The sequence below is a fragment of the Mesocricetus auratus genome, unplaced genomic scaffold, assembly GCF_017639785.1.
Source record: "Mesocricetus auratus isolate SY011 unplaced genomic scaffold, BCM_Maur_2.0 Super-Scaffold_100018, whole genome shotgun sequence".
NCBI classification, from domain to species: Eukaryota; Metazoa; Chordata; class Mammalia; order Rodentia; family Cricetidae; genus Mesocricetus; species Mesocricetus auratus.
The window spans coordinates 51,522,573-51,547,411 of record NW_024429199.1 but is presented as its reverse complement, the minus strand read 5'-3'; the positions used below and the strand labels follow the sequence as shown (position 1 = coordinate 51,547,411).

The window sequence follows — 24,839 nt, the reverse complement described above, 5'->3', positions numbered from 1 at the left end:
TGCATCTATGACATGCAGGGTGATACCAGTGGGATAATAAGGGATACAAGAGCCATGGTAAGGTTTTCTTTGTTTCTATAATTACTGTTTGGTGGTGTCAGGAACTGAACTCTAGAACTTGGTAAATGACACTTAGGCAAGTTCTCTACCACTAAACTATATGCCCAGCGCTTTCGTATATGGCTTTTTTTTTTAAAATAAAATAGAGTCTGGAAAATAAATGGAAAGGTATCATTAAAGTAAATAGCATATTCTATGCAAAGAAAATAAAAATAGAGGGAACCAAAAGTAGCAATGTGTTCCTGTAATCCCAGCAAATAAGAGACCAAGTCAGGGAGATCCACAAATTTGAGATAAACCTGGGCTTCGAGAGGAGACTCTGTACGCATACATGTTTACAGGCACACACCACACGTATGTGAGCATACATGCACAACAATAGACCATTACCTCATGTCTCAGAAAAGGCCCTCTGTCAAGCTGTAACCATAGTTACACCTCAATTAGTTCGGCAGACCAAGGATAAGAGATGCTGACCCACAAAGCCTGATTAAAACCTGAGAATGCCCATTTAATTAACTCTTCAAAGAGTCCCCTTGTTGAAGGTTTTTGTTGTGGAACAAATTAGTGGCAAAATCATCAGACTTCACCCCTACCTCATTTTAGACACCTTTCAGAATTTTCAGAACAGGCTTAACAACTTTGACATACATAAAGAAAAATAGACCTGGTTGAGACTAAAATGGAATAATTAGTCTCTAAATGAAGAAGGGAATGACTGTACAAAAAAATTAATACAGTATATACTAGTTCGTTAGAGATCAGACGTTTTCTTCCTTACTGTAATTTGTGCTGAATCTGGAAAATGACCAATATTATGATTAAATAACCTTGACCTTGTATGGCAAATGCTTATGAATCATTATGTATGAATAATTTTGGAAAAGCCTACTCAGTAATGATTTGCTCCAACAATGGCCCCTTTGTTCTAAGGATAATTAACTCTGGCTCATCTGTATGTCAAATTCAGTTGATCTTATTCTGTTTGTATAAATAAGAGTTCTCTAAAATTACACAAAACTCTATGGTATTCAGTTTCCTTTTGCAAAACTAAAAGCCAACACGACAGCCATGTTTAGAGGCAAGTCATACCTTCTCCAACTCCTAAGGAATGAGGTGTCACGCTTCAGATATCCTGAAGCGGCCGTACAAAAATGCCAAGAGTGCTAGCAGCCCCAAATCTCTAGAAGGTGACAACACAGTTCCTGTTTTAACAATACAGGGCCTACCCAGTACTTTTCTACCTAGGACCCCTGTCATCTTGCATCAAAGCCCAGCATGTTAGACTTACTCTACCTTGCTGGAATCAACAGCTCATGGCATCAGGGCCGACGCTGAGGCTCACAAATACCACCAACTGGTTCCCAATAATGAGAGTCACCAGGGGAAGGGCCCATCAGACTGCTCCACCTTTTAGACTACCAGCAACTGACTAAAAAGGGACTGTTCAAGCTGACCCACACCTGAAGGAATAAGCTCTGTGGCTCTGTTGGAGTCAGGAACTAGCTGAAAAACCTATTATACCTTCTTAAGAATTTGGCCAGAGTTCTAGGCCCTATAAAATCACCTAGACCTCCCCAGCGGGCCTAGATTGCAATGCTAAGCCCACACTGAGGTTCCTGAGCTACAGGGTGCCCTTCCCAGGTACAGAAGTTGAGAAGTCACCTCAACCTAATGTAAGATTCTATTCCCAGACACCAGCCTGAGAGCAATTCAGAATCTTCTAAGCCTGGATCCAGCTAACTCACTTGAGCAAGAACTCACTCTACCCATATCTTGCCTCCTGCATCTACAAAAGTAAAGACAGACTTCTATTCTGGCCCTGTGCAAGAAGGCATTACTTTGCTTAAAACACAACCCAAACCTCCCACCAGCAGAATTCTCTCTTCTTTTTCCTTTTGTTGGTTGGCTGGCTTTGAGATGCAGTCTTATGGGGCTGGCCTGAAATTGAATATGTAGCTGAGGATGACCTTGAACTCCTGGTCCTCCTGCCTCTGGGATAATACTCATATGCTACCATGCCAAGTTCAGGGACCCCAAGGTTTCTCAGCGTCACATCAGCCTAATTTTCTGTCTGCAATGTTTGGTACCATTCATTCTCTTCCTCCTGTGTTTATGCTCTCTGGACAGTTCTCAGTTCATTACACGAGGAGACTATGAGTCACCAGTTGGCAATCCCCACATATAATTTAACCCCATAAATTGAAATCCTTTTCAAAATGTGCTAATCTTTATTTTTGCACCAGCTCCCCATCCACTGAACTAATAATGCAGCCATGAAATTAACTGAATGTTTTCTGTGTCACCCTCAGAACATTTTTGTTTGTTTGTTTAATGTATGCATTCTGTAGTACGAGGGAATGAACCCGGGTCTTTATGCTGCTGGTCAAAGGCTCTAACACTGATCTGCAGCCATACACCTTTTACAGATTTTATACTCGGAGGCAAGGTCTCACTAAGTTATCCAGGTAGGCCATAAACTTGTGATACTCTTGGCTCAGGAACTATCAGAATTACAGGCATGTACCACTATACCCAACTTGGTCACTGTTTTTAAAGAAATGTTCCCTCAGCCAAGCATGCTGGCACTCGAGTTAACTCCAGCGCCTGTGAGACTGAGGTAAGAGGATCAAATATGCACTAGGCTATATAGCAAGTTTGAGGACAGCCTGAGATACAAGAGACCATCTCAAAACCTCTCTCAGTTCTTCACACATCTACCGATGTCCAAAACATACAGCCACCCCAGTATTTATTTTTCCTGTGTTTTCTGACCCATGTGTTTTTGTGTTCCTTTGTAATTCTCAGTTTCATCTTCAGTCCGACCACTACCATCCTTCTTAGTGATTCTCAAGGGAAATCAGAACAACACACAGTATGGACCCAGAAAGCTGTTGCTATGTGGAGGAGGAGGTGGAGAAGGCTGGGGTCCAGGTTGCTCTGACAAGGCATGAGTGGAGAATTATGGGCCTCGTGTGGCTACATTCCCATAGTAAAGCCCCATTTCTTTCCCCAGAAAAAAACACAGAAGTATGTTGGTTCCAGACGAAAAAAAAGAATGCTACAATTATGGAGCCAGAGCAGCTGGGGGCCGTTAACTTTAATCAAAGTCCAGCCAGGATGTTTCAAGCAATAGGAAGTAGATTTAGGTTCTTTATATTCAGATTCTCCCCCTCTACCCCACCCATCTTCTCTATTTCTTATGACCAAGGCACAAAAAGCAAGCTGTTCCCTTCATTCCCTTGAACTGTGTGTGGTTGGGACAGCAATGCTTTACTGATGTTTCTCAGACACACTGGAGAGCCTGAGAAGCTGGGTCCCAGTGGAGCTGAGGAGATAGAGGGGTGGGTGTTAGTTCCCTGTAGAGCTGCTGTAACCACACATTTCTTCCCTTGAGGTTCTGGCAAATTGACACTGAACATAACATTGCTTGTGTGAAAACCCAGCACCTGGGATGCAGAAGTCTGAGACTAGCCTAAGCTTCACGGAGAAATCCTGTATCATACTGACAAGATGGAGTTGCCTGTGTCAGCCTCCCAAAAGCAGCTAAGAGCCAAGAGGTTATTAAAATTGGTTCTTATGCATAGGCACCTGATTGGTTCTTATGCATAGGCACCTGATTGGTTCTTATGCATAGGCACCTGGCACTAACTAAACCTATTCTGACCTTGGCTTCTTTTGCATTTTGTTTATTATATTGTTGCAGACGTAGACACAGTCCACCTTAAAATGGAAGTGCTAAAATAAAAAGTGGGGGATTGCAACAGGACTAGCAGAAATAAAGATATTCTAAAGATACATCTCTCTCTCTCTCTCTCTCTCTCTCTCTCTCTCTCTCTCTCTCTCTCTCTCTCTCTGTGTGTGTGTGTGTGTGTGTGTGTGTGTGTGTGTCCAACTATCAGATTATTAAAACAATGAAGTCCAATGGAATGAGAATTCTTCACCCAGGAATCTCATGCTGGGAGAAGGAAAGGTCACCTGCCAGAGGAAAGGAAAGAGATTTCACATGGTTCTAACAACTTGTCTGACCACCTAGAAGGATGAGCCAGAAACCCAGAGGATAGTGGGTCAATATGGGTGGAACCACATTTTGGCTAGGACTAACTACTTAGATGTGCACATTCTTGGCCTTCTATTTAAGTCTGATCTTACTTCAGGACACTAAAGGAGGACTTAAGGGTTTGGAGAAATTCTCCAGATGTTGGTCCCCAAAGTGGCTGCACTGAATAGATCTTTTTCTCCTTTCTCCTTTTTATTTGACTCTTTTTAATTGACTTATTGAGAACAGGTGGCTGAATGTAGCTTGAGGCAGGGTGACCCTCAAACTCAAGCTCTGTAACAAGAGCAGAGATCACAGTATAGCAGTGGGAAAACAGAGGGTGAGTGCAAATTCCCTGTGGCTGCTGTAGCAGATTCCCACAAACATGGAAGCTTGAATGCCATGCATTTCTCTTACTGTCCTGGAGGTCAAAACCTGAAGTTAGCCTCAGCTGGCTCAAACAAAGGGGTGAAACAGACTGTTCTCACTCTGGAAGTCCTGGAGGAAGAATCCGTTTCCTTACCTTCTTACGCATCTAGAAGCTCCCAGAATTCTTTGACTTGGGTGCCTTTCCCATCAGTCAGTGGGACACATCTCTCTGGTGTCAAATTTATCATGTACCTCCTTATCATAAGGGCACTTTGTGTCAGTTAAGGTCCAGTGGATAATAATTTCCCCATCCAAAACTCTTTAGTCTAATCATGGCTTGTCTTTTTTGCCATGTAACCATTCAGGTTCCAGGAATTCAGACGCACATACCATTACTTTCATAGAGTATTTACATAGTTAGGTCCTTAGAAAAAGTCTCCCTCCCATTCATCTAATACTAATTTGTGAGCATAAGGCCTAGGAACAGGCAAGACACAGAGAAAGCTGGTTTGTGAATGCCAAGGGACCTTGCATGTACTCTGCTCCTTTCTGGCCACATATTTCCCTTTCCAATGGATTTGGCAGCTGAGCTGTCTGTAGTCTGTACTCAGCTGACACATAAACATCACGTCACTTCTCTTTGCTTGGATGCAGCCCTTGTACCACAAACCCTCAGAGTTGTACATCCACCTGTCACATAGAAGCTCAATTCCGAATCACAATTGGGCTTCAAAGTCCCAAATGTTTACTTGCATCAAAGTCTATTATGCTATGCCACTAAGAGTCTGTTATTGAGTCCCAGAATGAGGGAGGAAAAGGAACCAAGCTTTGTCAGGACTCACCAAATCTTTTGTAACCGAAGGACTGCACCTCCTCTTCCTCTGCGAAGTCGTCTGTAGAAGGAAACACAAAGTGTCAGCCCAGGCAGGGGCACAGTTACACACAGAGTTGGGATAGGATGCAACTGCCCTGACCCCAACCAACAACACTTTCCCTTCCCTCCAGATGTCTATCACAATGACTGTTCTGCTCCTGGATCTCTCCCAGTGTTATGAGGAGGTTCACTGGCTCTCTGCACTGGCTAAAGGCTTTTCTTCCTTAATAATTCATTCCAATCCAGGCCTTCGTTAAATGTGATTCCTTGAAGATGCATTTCTGGACCACGCCGCCTCTCTCTGCCACGCCCGTTCATTTCAGATACTCTCTGATATCGTCCTCATTTGTTTACATATGTGCACGCATGTGCACACGTGTGTTCACTGCTGTCATTGTGCTTTCTGCCTACACTGACATAAATAAAGCACCATTGCTTAGAATGGGGCTTGTTGAAGAGCAGAGGCTTAATGTTAGTGAGTGAGTGGCAGAATTAACCAACTGTTGGTTGAAGCTGTCCCCCTTTAGATGTTCCCACCAACTATTGCAGTATCTCAGAACCCCAGGATTGCTCTTGAAATGGTAACTAGATTCTTCCCCATTCCTCTCTAAGATAACTGAGATCAACAGATGGTCCCCAGCCTGTCAACAGGTTGTATTTCTGTGGAGTTTCTAGACATAGAACCACAGTGGTAGCTAGAGATGTATCAGCCAGGCTTCCTACCAAGAGGTATCAAGTCATCTGAACTGAGAGACATGACAAGATTTCTCACTCAGGAACCAAGCACTGTTCATTGAGTGCTGCTACCACACATAGAGACACACAATGGGTCTAGAGAGAGCAGATAATGTGCAGACAGTGTCAGGCCAGGTCATCTCCAGAGGCCCGGATCAAATACACACTCCTCCATTTACAACAAATGGGTCTATATTCTAATAAATTCTTCTTGTGTTAAAATTACTAAAGTTGAAGATATTCTATGTTGGATATAGTCAGGAGGAAGGAACCCAACATTATAGCTTCAAAATACAGTAGGCAGCAAAGAAAAGGCTCAGCAATTAAGAGCACTTAGTATTCGTATAGGAGACCAATGACCAAGTTTAATTTCCAGCACCCACACTAGTGACTTACAAGTGCCTGTAACTCAGCACACTGTACTGACTGTTTTCTTTGTGATGGTGGGGCTGATGATGCTGTCCAGCATCACCAAGAGGACTGCAATGTACATCATTATCTTAGGAAAATATCCAAAGTCAAAATTAGAATACAGTTTCTGGGGCTGTAGAGAGAGCTCAGTGGGTCAAGTTCTTGTCCTACAAACGTGAGAACCAGAGCTCAACACCCAGAACCCACATCTAAAAAAAAGCCAGGCATGGGACACACAATCAGAATCCCAAACCCAGTACTATTGAAAAAGAAATGAATAGATCCTTGGGGCTCACTGGTCAGCTAGGCTAACCTACTCAGTGAGCTGTAGCATAGAGGGAGACATCACACAAAAGGGTAGGAAGCAGCCAAGGAACAACACCCATCCCTCCCACAATTTGACCATCCCATTCCCTCATGTTCTCACCCCCCATCTCCTTCCCTTTATGTCCCCCACTCAGTTTACCCAGAAGATATAATCTATTCCCCTTCCCAAGGTGATCCATGTGTCCCTCTTAGGGTCCTCCTTATTACCTATGGATTGTGGCCTGATTACCCTTTACATCTAGTATCCACTTATGAGTGAGTACATACTGTGTTTGCCTTTCTGGGTCTGGGTTACCTCATTCAGGATGGTTTTTTCTAGTTCCATCCAATTGCCTGCAAATTTCATGATGTCATTGTTTTGGGTTTTTTTGTTTGTTTGTTTGTTTGTTTTTTGTTGTGTTTGTTTGTTTGTTTTTTCAGCTTAGTAATACTCCATTGTGTAAATGTACCACTTTTTAAAAATCCATTCTTTGGTTGAGGGATAGCTAGGTTGTTTCCAGGTTCTTGCTATTACGAATAATGCTGCTATGAATATAATTGAGCAAGTATCCTTGTGGTATGATTGAGTATCCTTTGAGTATATATCCAAGAGTGTTATTGCTGGGTCTTGAGTTAGATTGAGTCCCAATTTTATGAGAAACCACCATACTGATTTCCAAACTGGCTGTACAAGACTGCACTCTCACCAGCAGTGGAGGAGTGTTCCCCTTAATCCATATCCTTTCCAACATAGGCTATCATCAGTGTTTTTGATCTTGAAGAAGACATGAGAAAATGGGAAGATCTCACATGCTCTTGGAAAATGGCAATCTTACCAAAAGCAATCTATAGATTCAATGCAATACCCATCAAAATCTCTACACAATTTTTCATAGACCTCAAAAGAACAATACTCAACTTCATATGGAAAAACAAAAAAGCCAGGATAGCCAAAACAATCCTGTACAGAAAAGAACTCCTCAAGGTATCACCATCTCTGACTTCAAGCTCTGCTATATCAGCTTGGTATTGGCATAAAAACAAACACGTGGATCAATGGAATTGAATCAAAGACCCTGACATAAATCCACATGCCTATGAATAACTGATTTTTGACAAAGAAGCCAAAACTGTACAAAAAAGAATGCTTCTTAACAAATGGTACTGGCATAACTGGATGTCAATATATAGAAGATTGCAAACAGATCCATATATATCACCATGTCATGCACAAAACTCAAGTCCAAGTGGATCAAAGTCCTCAACATAAATCCAGGTAACACTGAAGCTGATACTAGAAAAAGTGGGAAGTAGCCTTTAACACACTGGAGACTACTTCCTAAATATAACACTATTAGCATAGACACCGAGAGCAACAATCAATAAGTGGGACCTCCTGAAACTGAAAAGCTTCTGTAAGGCAAAGGATATGGCAAATAAGACAAAATGGCAGCTTATAGAATGAAAAAAGATTGTCACCAATCCCACATCTGACAGACACCTCATCTTCAAAATATATAAAGAACTCAAGAAACTAGACAACAAACTACCAATTGAAAAATGGGGTACAGTTCTAAACAGAGAACTCTAAATAGAAGAATCTCAAATGGCCAAAAGACACTTAAGGAATGGCAAAACATCCTTAACTACCAGGGAAATGCAAATCAAAACAACTCTGAGATCAGTAATCTTTTATATCAACCTCTGAGGGCTGGTCTCTTCTCAAAGAGAAAGCATTATATACTGCTTCTACTCATAAAGCCATTCATGAATTTGTTTATTCAATAAAGTTGTCCCTGAACAAATGTCTGTAATTCCAGCATTTGGGAGGTGGGAGCAGAAGAATTAGTATCTCAGGGAAAGCCTGAACTACCCAAAAGGCTGTCTCAAAACAAATGACCAACAAGACAATCAGACGGGGGCAAAGAGATGGCTTAGCAATTAAGAGCACTTGTTGCACTTGCAGAGGACCTAGGTTCAGTCTCAGTACCCACTAAAACTCCAGTTCTAAGGAGTCAGAACTCTGTTCTGGTCTTTGCAGGCACTAGGCATGCAGGTGGTACACTTACATGCATGTATATAGACAGATACTCAGACACCGGACATGCAGGTGGTACACATACACACATGTATGTAGATGGGCACTTAGGCACCAGGCATATAACCTACACATATCCTTAAACACTTCAAATCATCTCTAGATGACTTTAAATACCGAATACTACACAAATGTTATGTTAATAGTTGCCTCCCTGTATAGTTTAGGAAGAGGGGACGAGAGAGAAGTCAGAATCTGACATTTCGATCTATCCTCGGTTGAAGCCAACAATGCAGAATGTGGGGCCATGAAAAGCTGACTGCATGTGTGTGTGTGTGTGTGTGTGTGTGTGTGTGTGTGTGTGTGTGTGTGTATAGCACAGCCAAGCGGGTAAGATGTAGTAATGATGTCACACAATTCTCACTGCCAGTTGCAGCCCTTCTGTCACAAGATCCACTCTTCACCAACACTCAGACACTGCAGAGCAAAGAAACACAACTTAAAGATTTCACAGTGAAAACACAACTGCAAGTTAACACTGCTCCTACGTCAACAGGGGCTTCAGTCTTCCAGTTAGACCTTTCTGTCCTCCACCACAGCTTCTCAGGTCTATTCCTACTGTCTGTCTTTCTGTCTGCTGTTCCTTGTGGAATGCTTCCCACTCCGGGGAAGCAACAGTCCTGTTTTAGCAGGACTCTTCATTGCTGAAGGGATATAAGAACTTCAATTTCTCACAGTTTTTTGTCATCAAAGTGTTCAGTTCTCCTCCAAGTTAATATGCTGAGGCGGTGAAGGGCCAAAGAATGCGCTGAGAGTCTGAAAGACAGAGAGGGCCTGAAGGAAGCATTGAGAAGGGAGGCTGATGGAAGCGATAAGGAGCCAAAGGACATGGCGAGAAGCTGAAGGACAACACAGTTGAGGAGCTGAAGGATGACTGAGGGGTTCAGTGAGGACCTGAAGGAACCATGGACAGGCTACAGGAAGGGTTGAAGGAACCAGTGAGGGGCTGCAGGATGCAGAGAGGGGCTGGAGGAAGCAAAAGACTCTCCCACATTTCAACTCCAGTAGGATATTCTGCTTCTGGTCTTAACTCCCATCCCAAAAGGATTCACTATTCTCCCAACATCTGTTTATCTCATCCCACTGAAAGTTGAAAGAGGGTCCTATGAGACATGAAGAGTCCCATAAAATACTGTAGTACTGGGATTATCAAGAACAGTCTTTGTACAGGAATGTCTGACATCAATCTTTTTACATGTTTTTTCTTTGTGAGGGAAAGGGGTTTGGAAATGGTACCTGCTAGATCCCAAGGTTACAGCCTGGGGGTGGGACACAGGAGATTGTTTAACTTTGTCTCCCTCCATGTTTTTAAAAGTTGACTCTAGGATCATCTTTTCTTCCTTTAACATTTAGCAAATGCTAAAGTTATGCATTTGCTTTTGCAGAACAGTTTGGTTAATTCCAGAGTGGGGGAATCTTGTGCCCTCTTCTGGCCTCTTTAGGGACTGCATTTATTTGCACAAAACGACACACAGATAGACAAAGCACGTCAATTAAAGACAAAAAATGGAGAAAGGAAAGTGAGTCATGTGTGGTTATATACTTGGACCCAACACTCAGAAAGCAAAGGAGGAAAGCCACTGCAAATTCAAAGTCAGTCTGGTCTATGTAGAGTTCCAAGCCGATCAGAGCTACAGAGGTCTCAGGGTTTCTAGATTGTCCTTAACTGGTCCGGGGTAGTTAGGCACACATCATAGTTACAGCAGGCCGGGTCTGTGGAAACAGAAAACTGCTCCCTTGAAGGACAGAAAGTGAGAGAATAAAACAAATAGATTTCCAAGAGTGGCAAGCATCTAAGGAGACTAGGCTGCCAAGTTTCTGTGTATCACCTTTGTGGGCCCTGAACTATAAAGACAACCTAGGAGAAATAGCTTGCTCTACGTGGAGTGATAAAAGGTATGAGAACAGAACATAATGCTGTAAATAATATTAGCTATTTGTGGTCCTGGGGGATCCAACCAAAGCCCAGTGTGTGCTAGGTAAGTGCTTTTCCACTGAACTACATCCCTTGTCTTCGCTTCTTATTTTTAGACAAGGTGTTACTAGCACTGAGGCTGGCCTTGAACTCACTCTGTAGCCCAGATTGGCCTTGAACTTGTGATTCTCTTGCCTTAGCCTCCTGAGAAGATGGAATTGCAGGCCTGTACTACCAGTTCAAGTTGGGCTATTTATCTTAAATGAAATTTTAGTAGTTTAGAACCTCGGCCTAGCAATTTTTTCCCTCTAGAGTGTCTCATTACTTGAAGAGCAAACTATTCATTCTCTTTTCTACTGCTTTTGTACCCTGGCATAGTTTGTCCAAAACAGTTGCAAGCCCCACCAGCTTTTGCATTTTTCTTTTTTTCCCTCAAAGTCCCTAGATGCCCAATCCAGTCACCAGCCTGGCCCTATTTGCTTACGGAACAGCTGAGAAAACTTATCAGTAAGCTCTGAGGGCAGATAATAAAGAACTTGGGAGGTGGAGGCAGTAGGATCAGGCATTCAAGGTCATCCTTGGGAACATAATGAGTCAGAGGCTACCCTAGGTGACAGGAGACCCTGCCTCCATAAAACAAACAAACAAACAAAAGCAAAAAAATATCCACCACCAAAAAAACCCAAGAACAAAAAAGGTAGTTAGCAATAATCAAAGGTATATGGGCTATAGATGTGATTCAGCAACAGGAAACAGGCTTAGTATGTAAAAGGCCTTGGATTTGATTCTTAGCACCAAAAAACAAACTAAAAAGCTATATTATTTCATGAAACTACTGTCCATGATTTAGGTGCTATCTTTTCCCCCATTGCTGAGGATTGAGCCTGGGGCAAACACTCTACCTTTGAGGTATAGCCTTTGCTTAGAAAAACAAATATGTAGCCAGGCGGTGGTGGCGCACGCCTTTAATCTCAGCACTCGGGAGGCAGAGGCAAGCGGATCTCTGTGAGTTCGAGGCTGGGCTGGTCCGACAGCCTCCAAACAAAACAGAGAAACCGTGTCTCGTAAAAAAAAAAAAAAAAAAAAAAAAGAAAAACATATATGTGCATATATATATATACACACCTGTACATGTGTCTGTATTATGTGTGTACATGTGTATGTGTGTATACAGGGAGTTACTCTAGCTGGGGTGATGATGCTCTCCCTCAAGGAGCATAGGCTACCTGACAAGAACCCCCGAGCCTTGCATGGAAAACTTCCCTTTTTATCAGGTAGGTTAAGGAGACTCCCAAAATGATATAGGCTACTGCCACTGTCTTTGGTTGCCTCTAAGAACTTGGAGGTAAGACCCTATTGCTGAAGATAATCACACTTCAGACACAGGACTTGGTCTTGAGAGTAGAGCTGGAATTAGCTTGGAAGTCCCCTACCTGGGGACTAGTTCAAATAGTATCTGTGGTGGCTATTCTTGGTTGTGAACTAGACTACATCTGGGATTAACTAAAACGCAAACAGCTAGGTGAAGACTCACTTTTAGTATGGACCTTTTGAGGCATGAAGATCCACCTTTCATCTGAGCCATACTTTCTGTTGGCAACCTATAGAAAGGACATGGAAGAAGGAAGCTTGCTGTCTTTGTTTGCTTGTTTTTTGTTCTTGCTAGCAAGGGCATTTCTTCACTGGCATTAGATTCCACTTCTCTGGAATTCTAGCATATGCTGAAGACCAACTGAAACATCTAGCCTCATGCACTGAACTACTGAATTCTTGGACCTTGCCTTGGTAGACAGGTCACAGCCTGTAAGCCATTCTAATAAATTCCATATATTCTATAAGTTCTGTTCCCCTTCAGATTCCTGACTAATATAGTACCTGAAGGTGCTACATAAGCAACCAAGAGAAAAAAACAATCAGTTGCCCCATCACCCTGTGCAGCCTACAAACTACAACAAAGACTGGCCTGGTAAGATATTTCCAATGTTGACATGCTGGCATTTTTAATCCTTGGGGTAACCAACAGCTGACTAATTGGACTTTGGGTCCTCTCAATAGGAGGGAATTAATGCCTGGGCCAATAAATCTATCCAAATACCCAGAGATGGAATGTTCAAAGATCCTGAAGGAGAATCCACTACTGACTGCCATTTTCCTAAACCAATATAATTTCTAACTACATTCTAAATACTTAACCCTTATGCCCACATATAAGTGTAGCTCTCACCCTTCAAAAGGGCTTCTTTTTTATGGTGATGGGGATGATTACGGAGACCTATGACTGGTCAAAAGGCAGAGAATAAGTGACTATGGGGGCCCAGCCCCAGTTAGCACATCTATAGCACAGCCCCTACCCATCTCCTAGGAGCATCACAGAAGAGGGGCTGGAAAGACTTCAAGATCAGAGGATTAGGATGCCTGCTGCGAGACACTGTCTTCTGGATATGACAGGAAAGCTGTATCCACGAGCTCTCAACAATGTGGCTGCTTAAACAAAACCTAACAGCAACCACCAGTTGACACACCCATGGAGATATGAAAAGTTTCAGAGGACCCATCCATAGTCGAGGAGCTACAGGCAATCAATGCCTATTGAGAAATGGAAAATAAATTTTCTTCAGGAATGAGTCCCCTAATAGGCTATCTAATCCCAAGTGGCCAACCCTAAACACATTTTCATATGAGTAACACTACATGGAGTAGTGTGTGTGTGTGTGTGTGTGTGTGTGTGTGTGTGTGTGTGTGTAAAACAATAATAACTACAGAAGATGCTATGAATTTGAGAGGGGGTGAGAGAAGTTTGAAAGGGAAGAGTAAAATGGAAATGGTATAAATGTTTATGTATGGAATTCTCAAAAAATTATTTTTAAAGAGTACTGCTTGTCAAAAGTGCTTGCTTTGTTTTGAAATTAAAGTTTAGATTATTTTAAATAATATTCTGAATAATTACCAAAGAGGCTTTTGCGGGGGTGGACTGCTCACAATTCACCTTATTATCATCACACCTGTACTTAACAAGCACTCTACCAGTGGGATGTAGCTTAACCCTCTTTACTAAGTTGTCCAGGTTGGCCTTGAACTTGCGACCTCCTCCCTCAGCCTAGTAGTTAGGATTACAATGCTTTGAATTCGAACTCCCTATGCCAAGAATGACGCATGTGATTTCACAGTGGCCCAATTACACCCTGTTTCTTTTAAGACCTTTTTCTCCAGTGACATTTTATTAGCTGCTTTTCTCATTGATGACAAAACCTTAAGGAAGGGTCTGCTTGAGTCTTGCTTTGACTGTACAGTCCACCATGGTGGGAAGGCATGGCAGCAGGAACTGCTCCAGTTGTGGCAGCTGGTCACACACCAGCCAGGAAACACCAAGAAGTGTGTTTTCTCATTTTTTAATTTATTTTTGTTTTCTTTTGTTTTTGTTTTCAGAGTCTCTCCATATAGCCCTGGCTGTCCTGGAACTCACTAGTAGACCTGGGTGGCCTTGAACTAACCGAGATCTGTTGTTGGTTGTTTTTGGAACTCACTACTAGACCAGGGTGGCCTTGAACTGTTGTTGGTTGTTTTTTTCTCTTTTACTCTTTTGCTCTTTGCTCTTTTTGGCTCTTTTGGGGGCCTGCCTCCTAGCACCCAAATAAATCACACGTAGACACTTATGCCCGCTCTTTGATTGGCTTGTTGTTTCTTGCCAGCTTTTCCTAACTTAAATTAAACCTTTTGCCTCTGGGCTTTTACCTTTTCTTACTTGTAAATCTTACTTTCACTGTTACTCTGTGGCTGGCCCCTGGAGTCCTCCTGTCCTTATTCTACTTAGTTCCTTCTTCTCTTCCCAGATTTCTCCTATTTATTCTCTCTGCATGCCAGCCCCGCCTATCCTTTCTCCCGCCTTGATATTGGCCTTTCAGCTCTTTATTAGAACATCGGGTGTTTTAGACAGGCAAAGAATCACAGCTTCACAGACTTAAACACATGCAGCATAAACAAAGCAATACATCATTAAACAAATGTTCCAGAGCATAAAAATAATATTCTACAACAGAGATCTGCTGCCTCTACCTTCCAAGTGGTGCTGTTAAAGAGTGTGCTACTATGCCCAGCTCTTTTTCCTTCTTTTATTTAGTTCATGTTCCCAGCCCATGGAAGAGTAAGTACCAGGACATTCAGGGTAGGTCTTCCCCAGTCAGTTAAACCTTTTGGGAAACCTCCTCACAAATTCATCCAAAACTATGTCTTATAAATAATTCAAAATCCTGTCAAGTTCCAAACCAGCCAACAGACGCATACCCTAATAGAATAACCTGAACTATAATGAAATCCAAGATAATAAACCAGTTCAAAAGAAAATACCCGGCATGTTCTACCTGCTAGCCATAATTCTAGTTGCTTATGTACTGTTTTAATCTTGTCCATTGGCTTGCAAGTTCATTCATGTTTCTATAGTGCCTTACATTGAAAGTACATAACAAATAATTGTTCAGGCAAAAAACTAGGGCTAGGAATATAACTTAGTGCTAGAGTATTTGCCTAACATGTTGCAGGCTCTTCAGTTTGATCCCAAGTACCACCAGAAAAAACAAACAACAAAAACTAAAATACAGTTAAGATGTGGTAGTTCAATAAATATAAATAATAAATAGAAATATGATAGGGGTTTTTGCTAGCTTTGTTGTTTTATTTTTTATATATTTATTTCTTTTATTGAGACAGGATTTCTTAATAGAGATCTGCCTGCCTCTGCCTCCCAAGTAAATGCTTTCTTTTATCATTTGCCTTTGTCATGGTACTTTGTCACAACAATTGAAAAGTTAACAAAGACAGAAGAGATAAAACTGGACACTAGATTGAGACACATGTCTTTAAAAACATTCTGACATCAGGTCAATGAAACAACTAAGTGAATTAAGGTGCCTATCACCACATTAGGTCAACGAGACAGCTAAGATGATAAAGGCGCCTATTGCTAACCTGACAACCTGAGTTCTAAAACTGACAGGTTCAACTCTTGGTTCACTAAGCTCTACCCATAGGACAGAACTGAATCCCATAGTTGCCGTGATTTTGACATGTGTGCCATGTCATGCATGTCACACACAGGTAGGGAGGGAGGGAGGGAGGGAGGGAGGGAGGGAGGGAGGGAGGGAATTTAAAACCTTCAAAAATATATTCTGTCATCATCATCAGAGCCACGGAAAATGATTCTTGGGTAAATTAAATGTGTTTTTTTATCACTATTTTAGCAAGGAGGGAAAGTGTACCATTACTACAATGACAACTTCCTTATATGACCCTGTATTTTGGGCAGGGCTAATTCTGACACCATCACAAGAATGACAGTGAAAAGAGCTACTGCATCTGGACAGGGCCCAGTAGTAAACAGCTCCCACAGACACGCAGTTCACTCCTACCCTAGGGCAGTTTCAACACATTTGTAATTTGAAAATTACTTTAATTGCAAAAACTGAGAACTTGCCTTCAAGGTTTTAACTGGATCACTTGATTAAATTAGCATAAATATTTCATAACTTGAAATTAAACTGCTGCCTTAAGATATAATAATGCAGTCTTATATTACAGTGACTACAATAGTTGAGTTCTGAACACTAGACACTATTCTAAACACTGATTTATACTGACATACTTTGTCAGCAAAACAGCTCTCTCAGGTAGACAGCCATTACTGCTCTCATTTCACAAGGAAATTGAGGCCCTAGATGGTTAAATACTTTTCCTGGGGTCATCAGACACTCTGGTTTCTGAGCCCACACTCTTGTGGCAATGCAAAAATTATCAGGTTCAACTCTTGGGTTTGCTGAGCATAATTATATTTTGTGAGCTGGTAACCTTTCAAAGCATGTATTATCTACTTTCAAGTTGGTTGACTTAACCCTTAATAATAAATTGTTTATAAACAGCCAGTTTCCCAACAGCACTGTCCTAAGAAAAGAAGGCTCAAAGAAATGCTAATACTGTGATAGAGCCAAATGCTAACTACTATTCACACAGGATGTCAAACAGCAAACCTCTAAGGTGAAGAACATTGTTTTCTGAGACACTGAGTTAAGAAGGAGGAGGATGAGGAGGATGAGGAGGATGAGGAGGATGAGGAGGATGAGGAGGAGGAGAAGAAGAAGAAGAAGAAGAAGAAGAAGAAGAAGAAGAAGAAGAAGAAGAAGAAGAAGAAGAAGAAGAAGAAGAAGAAGAAGAAGAAGACACTGAGTTATAATATCAAGCCATTTAGGAAACATGGGAGTCATGTTTAAAATACGAAGTCCAGTAAGTGTGCTTCATTAAAACCATGCTGAATACCACAATTCTATTTTTAAGAGTAGTGATTAAATATTTTTATGAAAAATCTGGGACTATGAGAGTCCCTAGGACCATTGAGATCTTAGCATGGAATTACTCATTTCTGCTTACTTTGGCTTTCAGTGCTGTGTAATTTAGAATGTCCCGTAAGCAATCAGCAGTCTTTTCAGGGTATGGTATTGGTTTTGGCTCTACAAATGACACCTGCTTAAGTAGAAATCAAATCACTGCTTGATTGAAAGTGTTGGGTGGATGGTGTGGTTAGAAACTGTTTTGTCAGCAATAAAGAATGAAGCTGTTCTATGTACAATGTCCATAGCTCCCGTGCCTCTTTTAAAATCTGTCCTTTCAGGGCCACTGAGAGATCTCAGTTTGTAAAGGCCACCAGCCTGTCAACCTGAGTTCAATGCTTGAAGATCCACAAAGTTGAAGCAAACAACTGACTGACAGAAAACCCTGAAAAGACTCTGATGATTGCCTCCGGGACATTCTTAATTACACAGCACTGAAAGCCAAGGTAAGCAGAAATGAGTAATTCCACGCTAAGATCTCAATGGTCCTGGGGATTCTCATAACCCCAGAATTTACCATAAAAATATTTAATCACTACTTTTCTTTTTTTTAGATTTATTTATTTATTTGTTTGTTTATTATGGATACAGTGTTCTGTATGTATGTATCTCTGCAGGCCAGAAGAGGGCATCAGATCCCACTACAGAAGGCTGTGAGCCACCATGTGGTTTCTGGGAATTGAACTCAGGACCTCTGGAAGAGCAGCCAGTGCTCTTAACCACTGAGCCCTAGCTCCAGCCCTTAATCACTGCTCTTAAAGACAGAATTATGGTATTCAACACACACACACACACAGCAAATTATAAATGCAATAAAAATAATGTTAAAATAAATTAAAACCCATCCTTGAAAATGACACTTTTGAGCTGGGTGTGTTGACACTGCACAGGGCAATAATCCCAACTACTTGGGAGGCTGAGGCAGGAAGCCTACAAATTCAAGAACAGACGTAGCAACTTAGTAAGATTCTATCTCAAAAGAAGACTTAGGAAGGAGGGGATACAGAGAACTAGCTAACAAATATAAAGTCTGAGATTTGATACTCAGTGCCACATTAAAAAAAAAAAAAGAAGTGAAGAAAGAAAGAAGGGGAAAACCAAAAGGGAAAGACGTGCTTTTGATGGCATTTCTAGGCTAAGACGTACTAAGGATGTGTGGATTCCGAATTCAGACGGTAAGTTTGAATACTCATTTCCACTGACCACCTGGGGCCCTTGAACTCAAAGGGAAATCTCTCTGAGCCTATCTGAAAATATAAATGATAATAATTATTAACCTGCCAATAAGTAACAAATGACAATTACTGTCATGGCAAGAGTCAACAAAACAATAGATATTACTAATGGGAGAAATAAGAGCCTGTTAGTTTTTATTTAAGCTATTTATTTAGTTAAAAGAAAAGAAAAAAATGTGGCAGTGTGTGCCTTAAATCCCAGCACTTGGGAGGCGGAGGCAGGCAGATCTCTATGCGTTTGAGGACAACCTGATCTACAGAGCGAGTTCCAGGACAGTCAAGACTAAGAAATTCTGTTGCCGCCCCCCCAAAAAAATCCCACCAAAACTGGGGGATGTCAGATACTACATGGTCCACCAGAAACGAGTAAGAAAGGGCATCATCCTTGGCATTTGCTTTCCAACAAAGGACTCTGTTCCCTGTCCTCCTACACGGCAGCCACCTCGAAGTCTGTGGAAGCTAAGAGAGACTGTGCCTTGTGATGACATACTCTGCCTGGCAGGAAGGCTGGTTTGCCACCTCTCAGAGCTTCCTCTCCAGGGACCTCACCCTTTCCTCTCAAGCCTTGTGTCAGATTTGCCTCCAAGAAGGATGACCCAAACTTAACTTTTTCTACCACTAAACTTGAATTTCTGTTTTCCTGTCTGAAATGTAATACTTTATAAGGGCTGTGGAGGTTTAGAAATAATATTTTAATGAGAAAAAAGCATTTATTAGGAAATTAGACACCCAGTTAAAACCCAGCTGGAAAGCTACCATGTGCCAGCTTTTCCTGCCACACCATCATTGGTAGATGAGCCACCATGGTAAAGGGCTGGGGGCCCAGGGCAGTGGACAGTGTGGAAATCTTAGGAAATTGTCATGGTAAACCACAGGGAAGATCTATACTTAACAATAATTAAACCAAGGCTTAAGAATGCCAAGTATCCCTAAACTAATGAAAAGTCAAAAGCATAATCAAGTTGTAAGTTAGCCCTGCAAAGGAATGTCAGCTAAGCTGCCCTCTGGCAAAGGAGAGGAGGCCCCCCCTGCAGAAAAGGGGTCACTGGGCATTGCCATACATGAAGTTTATCCCTAAAGGCTGGTTTGCTTATCCCACTCTGTACAAGAACCTTAACTATACATTGGGAAAGTCAGCCTGCTTTCCCAATGTGGGAGAAAACAGAGGGTGGCAGAGACAGACCACTGACCAGTGCAGTTATTCACAAATGTTTATACACAGCAGAAGTACAGAAATTACTGCTGAACTCTGCTGCCTTCTTCCTCTCCCCCGGCCCCCCCAACAAGGTCTCAGTAGTCCAGGCTGGCCTCAAAGTGGCTGCATAACTTAGAGTGACCTTGATCTTTCAATCTTTCTATCTCCACCTTGGGAGCTGTTGCATCCCCAGTTTTGACTTGCCGGAGATTAAGTCCAGAGATTTGTGCATTCTAGGCAAGCATTTACTGGCTGGACTACATCCCAGCCCCCGAACACTCTTTTTGACTGCCTCCCTGTGACAAATGAGAATCATGGTTTGGACCTCTGTAGTCCCATGTGGTGCTAGCTGTTTTCGCTGGTCTCTTAGGCAACAAGCGATTCTGCCCTGAAACTCACCAATATTCTCAACATTCAGAACCAGGAATGTGATTTAGTAACGACACACCTAACTGCAAAGGAGTCAGATTCCTTCCTTAAAGAATGTGACGACCCAAAACCATGAGATTTATGGTGCTATGAGATAACTGAAAATGAAATTGGAAATGAACTAAAACAAACTATATTTTATACAGCTTGAGACATGGCAGCCATGGAATAAGAGATTTTCTTCTGGAAAATGATGTCATTATTTTGGTACTTGAGACTTCAGGGATGGAGGCAAGAGCAGATACAGATGTTTGCTGTCTTCAACAGATAGGTGTTGCTCTGGGTCATAGCAGACTGGGGCCATACAGAATACACAGAATGGGGTTACTGCAGAGATCTGACCAAGGTTTAAGTGTCAGAATTGGGAAACTAAATATTCTAAAAAGCCTTGCTTTGGCAAGAGAAGCTCTGTGAATCTTACAGTATCCAGAGTTTCTTTTTAAGTAAAGAAAGCTAAAGACGAGTTCTTCATTAGCTAGAAATTGCTTCCAAAAAATAATCAAACCGCACACAAAATGGTTCCAATGACAGAGAACAGGTTTAAAATGTGGGAGGTACTGGGCTCAAGTCCTAACACCTCAACAGATAAACAATATTCCAGGCACCTATAATCCTATCACTGTCAATGCTGAGGTGGGAGAACCATTTTGAGTATGAGGCCAACTTGGGCTAGAGTGAGATCCTGTCTACAAACAAACAAAAAAACAAATAAAAACCAAAACAGGCACAGTAGTATCTATAACTAATATACATTCTCCACATGCTTTGAACCAGCTTTAAATGGCTTACAATGCCTAATACAAGATGAATATTTTGTACATAGTTGCTACGCTGTGTCATTTGGAGAATGACAAAGATAAAAGTTTGCACATGTTCAACACAGGCGTGATGTTTTTTTCGCGTATCTTCAGCCCCCAATTGAGTCTCCAGATGTAGAAGCTGTGACTAGAGGTGGCATTCAACAGTCTTACTGCTTTCATCACTTAGGAAATCTTAAGAAAAAAAAATGGTAGTCCTGACCAGCAAAGTACTCTCTGGAGTTAGTACCAATCCTCAAGCCTCAACCTCCAGAGTAGGAAAATCAAATCCCAATGAGGTTAAATTAATTGACCACGTGGCACGATTAGGATACCAAAGATCCTGTTGCTGGATTTAATAACTTATGGATAGGTATCAGAATAATTACATTGGGCCTGGAGGGGCTCAGTCCAACCCTCAGCACTGCCAAAAAAGTACAGTAAGAAAAATGTCAAAATTTTAGCCAGGCCTGGTATCTCAGGCACAGTACCTATAACCCCAGAATTCAGAAGGTGAAGGTACTGAAAGCTACAGCAGCCTGGGCTACATAATAACACCCTGTTGCTACTAATTAAATGAGGTCTTTGGGTATATTGGTACACAGCTGTTATCTTATCACGGAAGAGGTTGAGATAAAACACCAGGAGCCAGCTTGGGCTATAGAGTAAGACCTCTCTAATTAATTAACCAATTAATTAAAACAAAATAGGCCTTCGAAATGGCTAGTCTTCATAAGGATTCACCAGTGTCTGGATCCAGTCTCCCCTAATAGAGGCAGAAAGCGATAGGGGATAATGGGCTCAGACGTAAGAGGTAAAAGCCTTCTCCAGGGCTTCCAACCTGGTTTTCAGTGAGTCCTAAATCTCACCCAAAATGCATTTAAAACCTGTAGTTGTGTTTTGCATTCCAGAGCAGCACCCGCTGAAGACCCAAACTGCAATTACAGGCACCAAGCTGGAACTGATGACAGCGAGCACGCGGGGTTGGGGGCCGGGGGTGGGGTGGGGGGGGTAGGCTGACTGGGGGAGCGTTATGGGGGTTTGTCTTGCCAAGTGTTGAGAAACTGCTGGACTTAATGACTGGCAAAAAGATTGCCTTGACAGTCAGTCATACGGCACAACTGTAACCCCAGGCACTTGGAGGCTGAGGCAGGGGGGTTCTCAAGTTCGCAGCCTTACGGGCTCCAGATCAGCCTCAACAATTTAGTGAGACCCTGTCTTCCTGTCTTAAACTGAAGAGCAGAGAGGAGTAACGGATGTAGCTCAGTGCGAGGGGGTCTAACTTCCATTCCTGCTTTGGCGGGTAGGAGAACCCTAGCTAAGAAACATGCACATTTTCTAAGTTGTAAATAAGGCGAGAGAAATTGTGGCCGAGCGAGAAAGCATGTCACAGCATTTTCAAGTCCTCGAGGCAGAAAGTTGTAGCCTGCTCTGAGTACCCTATCCTTGGGACAAGCCTCTTAGCACCTGGAACACAGTCCGGTTCCTTGCCGGAGTCCCGAGTCCTCTCCAGTGAAGACACAGCGCCTTTGGAAGGCGGTTGAATTCACAAGGCAGTAGTTCAGCACGAACTGCATTTCACAATAACCTTCAGAAGCGAAGTTACTTTCCGAGCTCTTGGGGCTCCCGGGGCGCCCCCATCAGCTAAAGCGATCGATCGCAACACGCGGCCGGTAGAAGCTGGAAACTCAGAAGGCATTTCACACCCAGCTCGGAACCACACTGGGAAAGAAACGTGTTACTCCAGTCCCAAACCGAGAACTCCGGCCTTGCGTAAACACCACGCCCACCGGTTCTTTAAAAAAAACCCTCGGATGGCCGGACTGTAATTATTTATCTCCCACATAAATCAAGGTTCTGTTGACAAATCCGCGTGTTTCCACTGCACCGAAGGCTGCCCCCCTCCCCACTCCCCAAGGCCGTCCTCTCCAGATTCTTTTACAAGGCAAGATAACATCTTGCCTGTAGATGATACCACCTAGGGGACCAATATCGGCAAGATTTGTGGCAACCGCTGGGCACATGTGGGGGACAACTATCCCTCGGGCGGGCTCTGGGAAGGGACGCGCAACTGGGAGCAGTTATTTTCCAGTCAGTGGATCCGATGGAGAAAGATGCCAAACGCACTTTCTGAGCCAGCTGAACTCCGCGGGCACCTAATCATTGCCAGATGCGCTGCGCTCGCACCGAGGACATCCCAACTCCCGGGAAAACAGCCGGCCTGTGGCACTGCGACTGCTGGGACCGCGGAAGGGTCACTGGGAGAATGGCAAGCGCGAAAAAAAACCACACACACACACACACACACACACACACACACACACACACACACACACACACACACACACACACAAAACCACCCGGAGGAACGATGATGCCTCGCTCTCCTCCGCATGTTTTTCCAATTACAAAGTTGGAAACTGAAATCCGTAAACAACGACTTGGGACTTCCAAACGACTCTGCGGAGACCGACTTGGAGAACGCCTGAGCGCGTCCCAACCCCCGTCTAGGGGGCTCTGGCTGTGCGGCACAGCGTCCCCGGAGTCGGTACGCGACCAGGGCGCTCGGGCTCCCCCGCCCCACCCCCACGACTGCACTTCGGCCGACCTCCGGTGAGCCCCGAACTCGGCCGTCGCCCTACCTTTCATGGTGACCGAGGACACGCGCTGCCCGGAGAAGTCGCACCAGCGCCGCTCACTGCACGTCCATGGCAGCCGTCCGCGCTCCGGCCCTCGCGCCCAGCTCCGCACTCTGCCGCAGCGGGGCCCGCCGCGCGCCGCTCACCCGGGGCGGGAGGCGCCGCTCCCCCTTGCGCCCCTCCCCCTGGCTGCCTGGCCGGCCGCGCCCACGCCCCTCGGCAACCTCTGCCCCGCCCTCGGCCACACTCCGGGCTCTCCAGGACTACCCCGCGCCCTCGCGGATCCCCCTGCCTCCGGCCAGACCGGCATCCCAGAGAAAACCGGAGAACAACCCCTTTCCCGGGAGGCCCGCGCTTCACCCTCGGGGTGTACGGAAGGCGCAACTAGCTAGGCTTGTTACTAGAACGTGGACCATCTGTTGGGCGCAAAGTTGGGGAACAGTGAGGACACAGGGGTGGCGGGGAAGGCTGTCCTGTTTTCAAACGGCTCTGGGAGCCTGGAGGTCCCAGGGGTTCAAATTTGCAAATGCCTGTGTACGATGGTGTTGGCTGCTAAATAACCGCAGCGCTATCTCACTAAGAATCCTAGATCACTACCAGACAGACACTGTCCCTACCGAACTCCGGACAAGACTACAACTTTAAAAGCTTAGGATCTTCCAGAAGTTTTTTTGTTTGTTTAATTTTTCTAAAATCAACACCTTTTTTTTTTTTCTGGAAAAGTTACCCTACTGCTACAGCATGCCCAACTATCAGGTTGACAATTGTTTTAACACCACGAAAAGAGGCCTAGAATCGAGACCTCCTAAATTCCTTTAATAGTCACCAATAATAAGTAGACCTTAAGGTAATAAATAGACCCTAACAACATAAGTTCCTAGAGTGTGGGGAGGGAGGGTCAGAGGAATTATCCTCAGCCATTCAGTTGACACGCTGTCATTCTCATTCATTAATTTACTAAAAACAAAAACAAAAAAAAAGCAACTAAACAGTGTCTGGGTAGGGCTGGAGGTACTTAGGTTGCTTAGACCTGGTAGCTGTAGATAGTTCATTAGAAGCAATAAAAGGAGTACCCTCTTCATTCTAAAATCTTTCTTTAACATAAGGGAGAAACTTGGACACTTCTAAGGAAGAAAAAGAAACATGCATACACTTTGAAGGCTATTCCTAAAACCACTCTGTATCTCAACTGCCTTGTCTACTTGCAGGGCAAGTGAAGGTCTGGGAGGGAGCTATGGATGTGTGTTGTCAGGCAGAGGTTCTCAACCTTCCTAATGCAAGTGACTCTTCAATACAATTCCTCATATTGTGGTGACTCCCAACCATAAAATTATTTCATTGCTACTATATAACTGTAATTTTG

General features: G+C 43.3%; 1 protein-coding gene across 2 annotated transcripts in view; it reads right to left on the bottom strand.

Moving 5' to 3' along the window:
- The window catches only part of Colec12 (collectin subfamily member 12), a 144,995-nt gene extending 121,365 nt beyond the window's left edge, over positions 1-23,630 (bottom strand). The window contains exons 1-2 of one of the 2 annotated variants that reach the window (XM_005083031.4): positions 23,480-23,630; positions 5,311-5,361 (exon numbers count right to left, since the gene is read on the bottom strand). In XM_005083031.4, the coding sequence (XP_005083088.1) occupies positions 5,311-5,361; positions 23,480-23,486 (58 nt within the window). In that variant the 5' untranslated portion in view covers positions 23,487-23,630. Of the gene's footprint in view, positions 1-5,310; positions 5,362-23,479 lie in introns of those variants that run through there. The other variant, XM_021234692.2, reaches the window with a different exon arrangement.
- Positions 23,631-24,839: the final 1,209 nt, after the last annotated feature.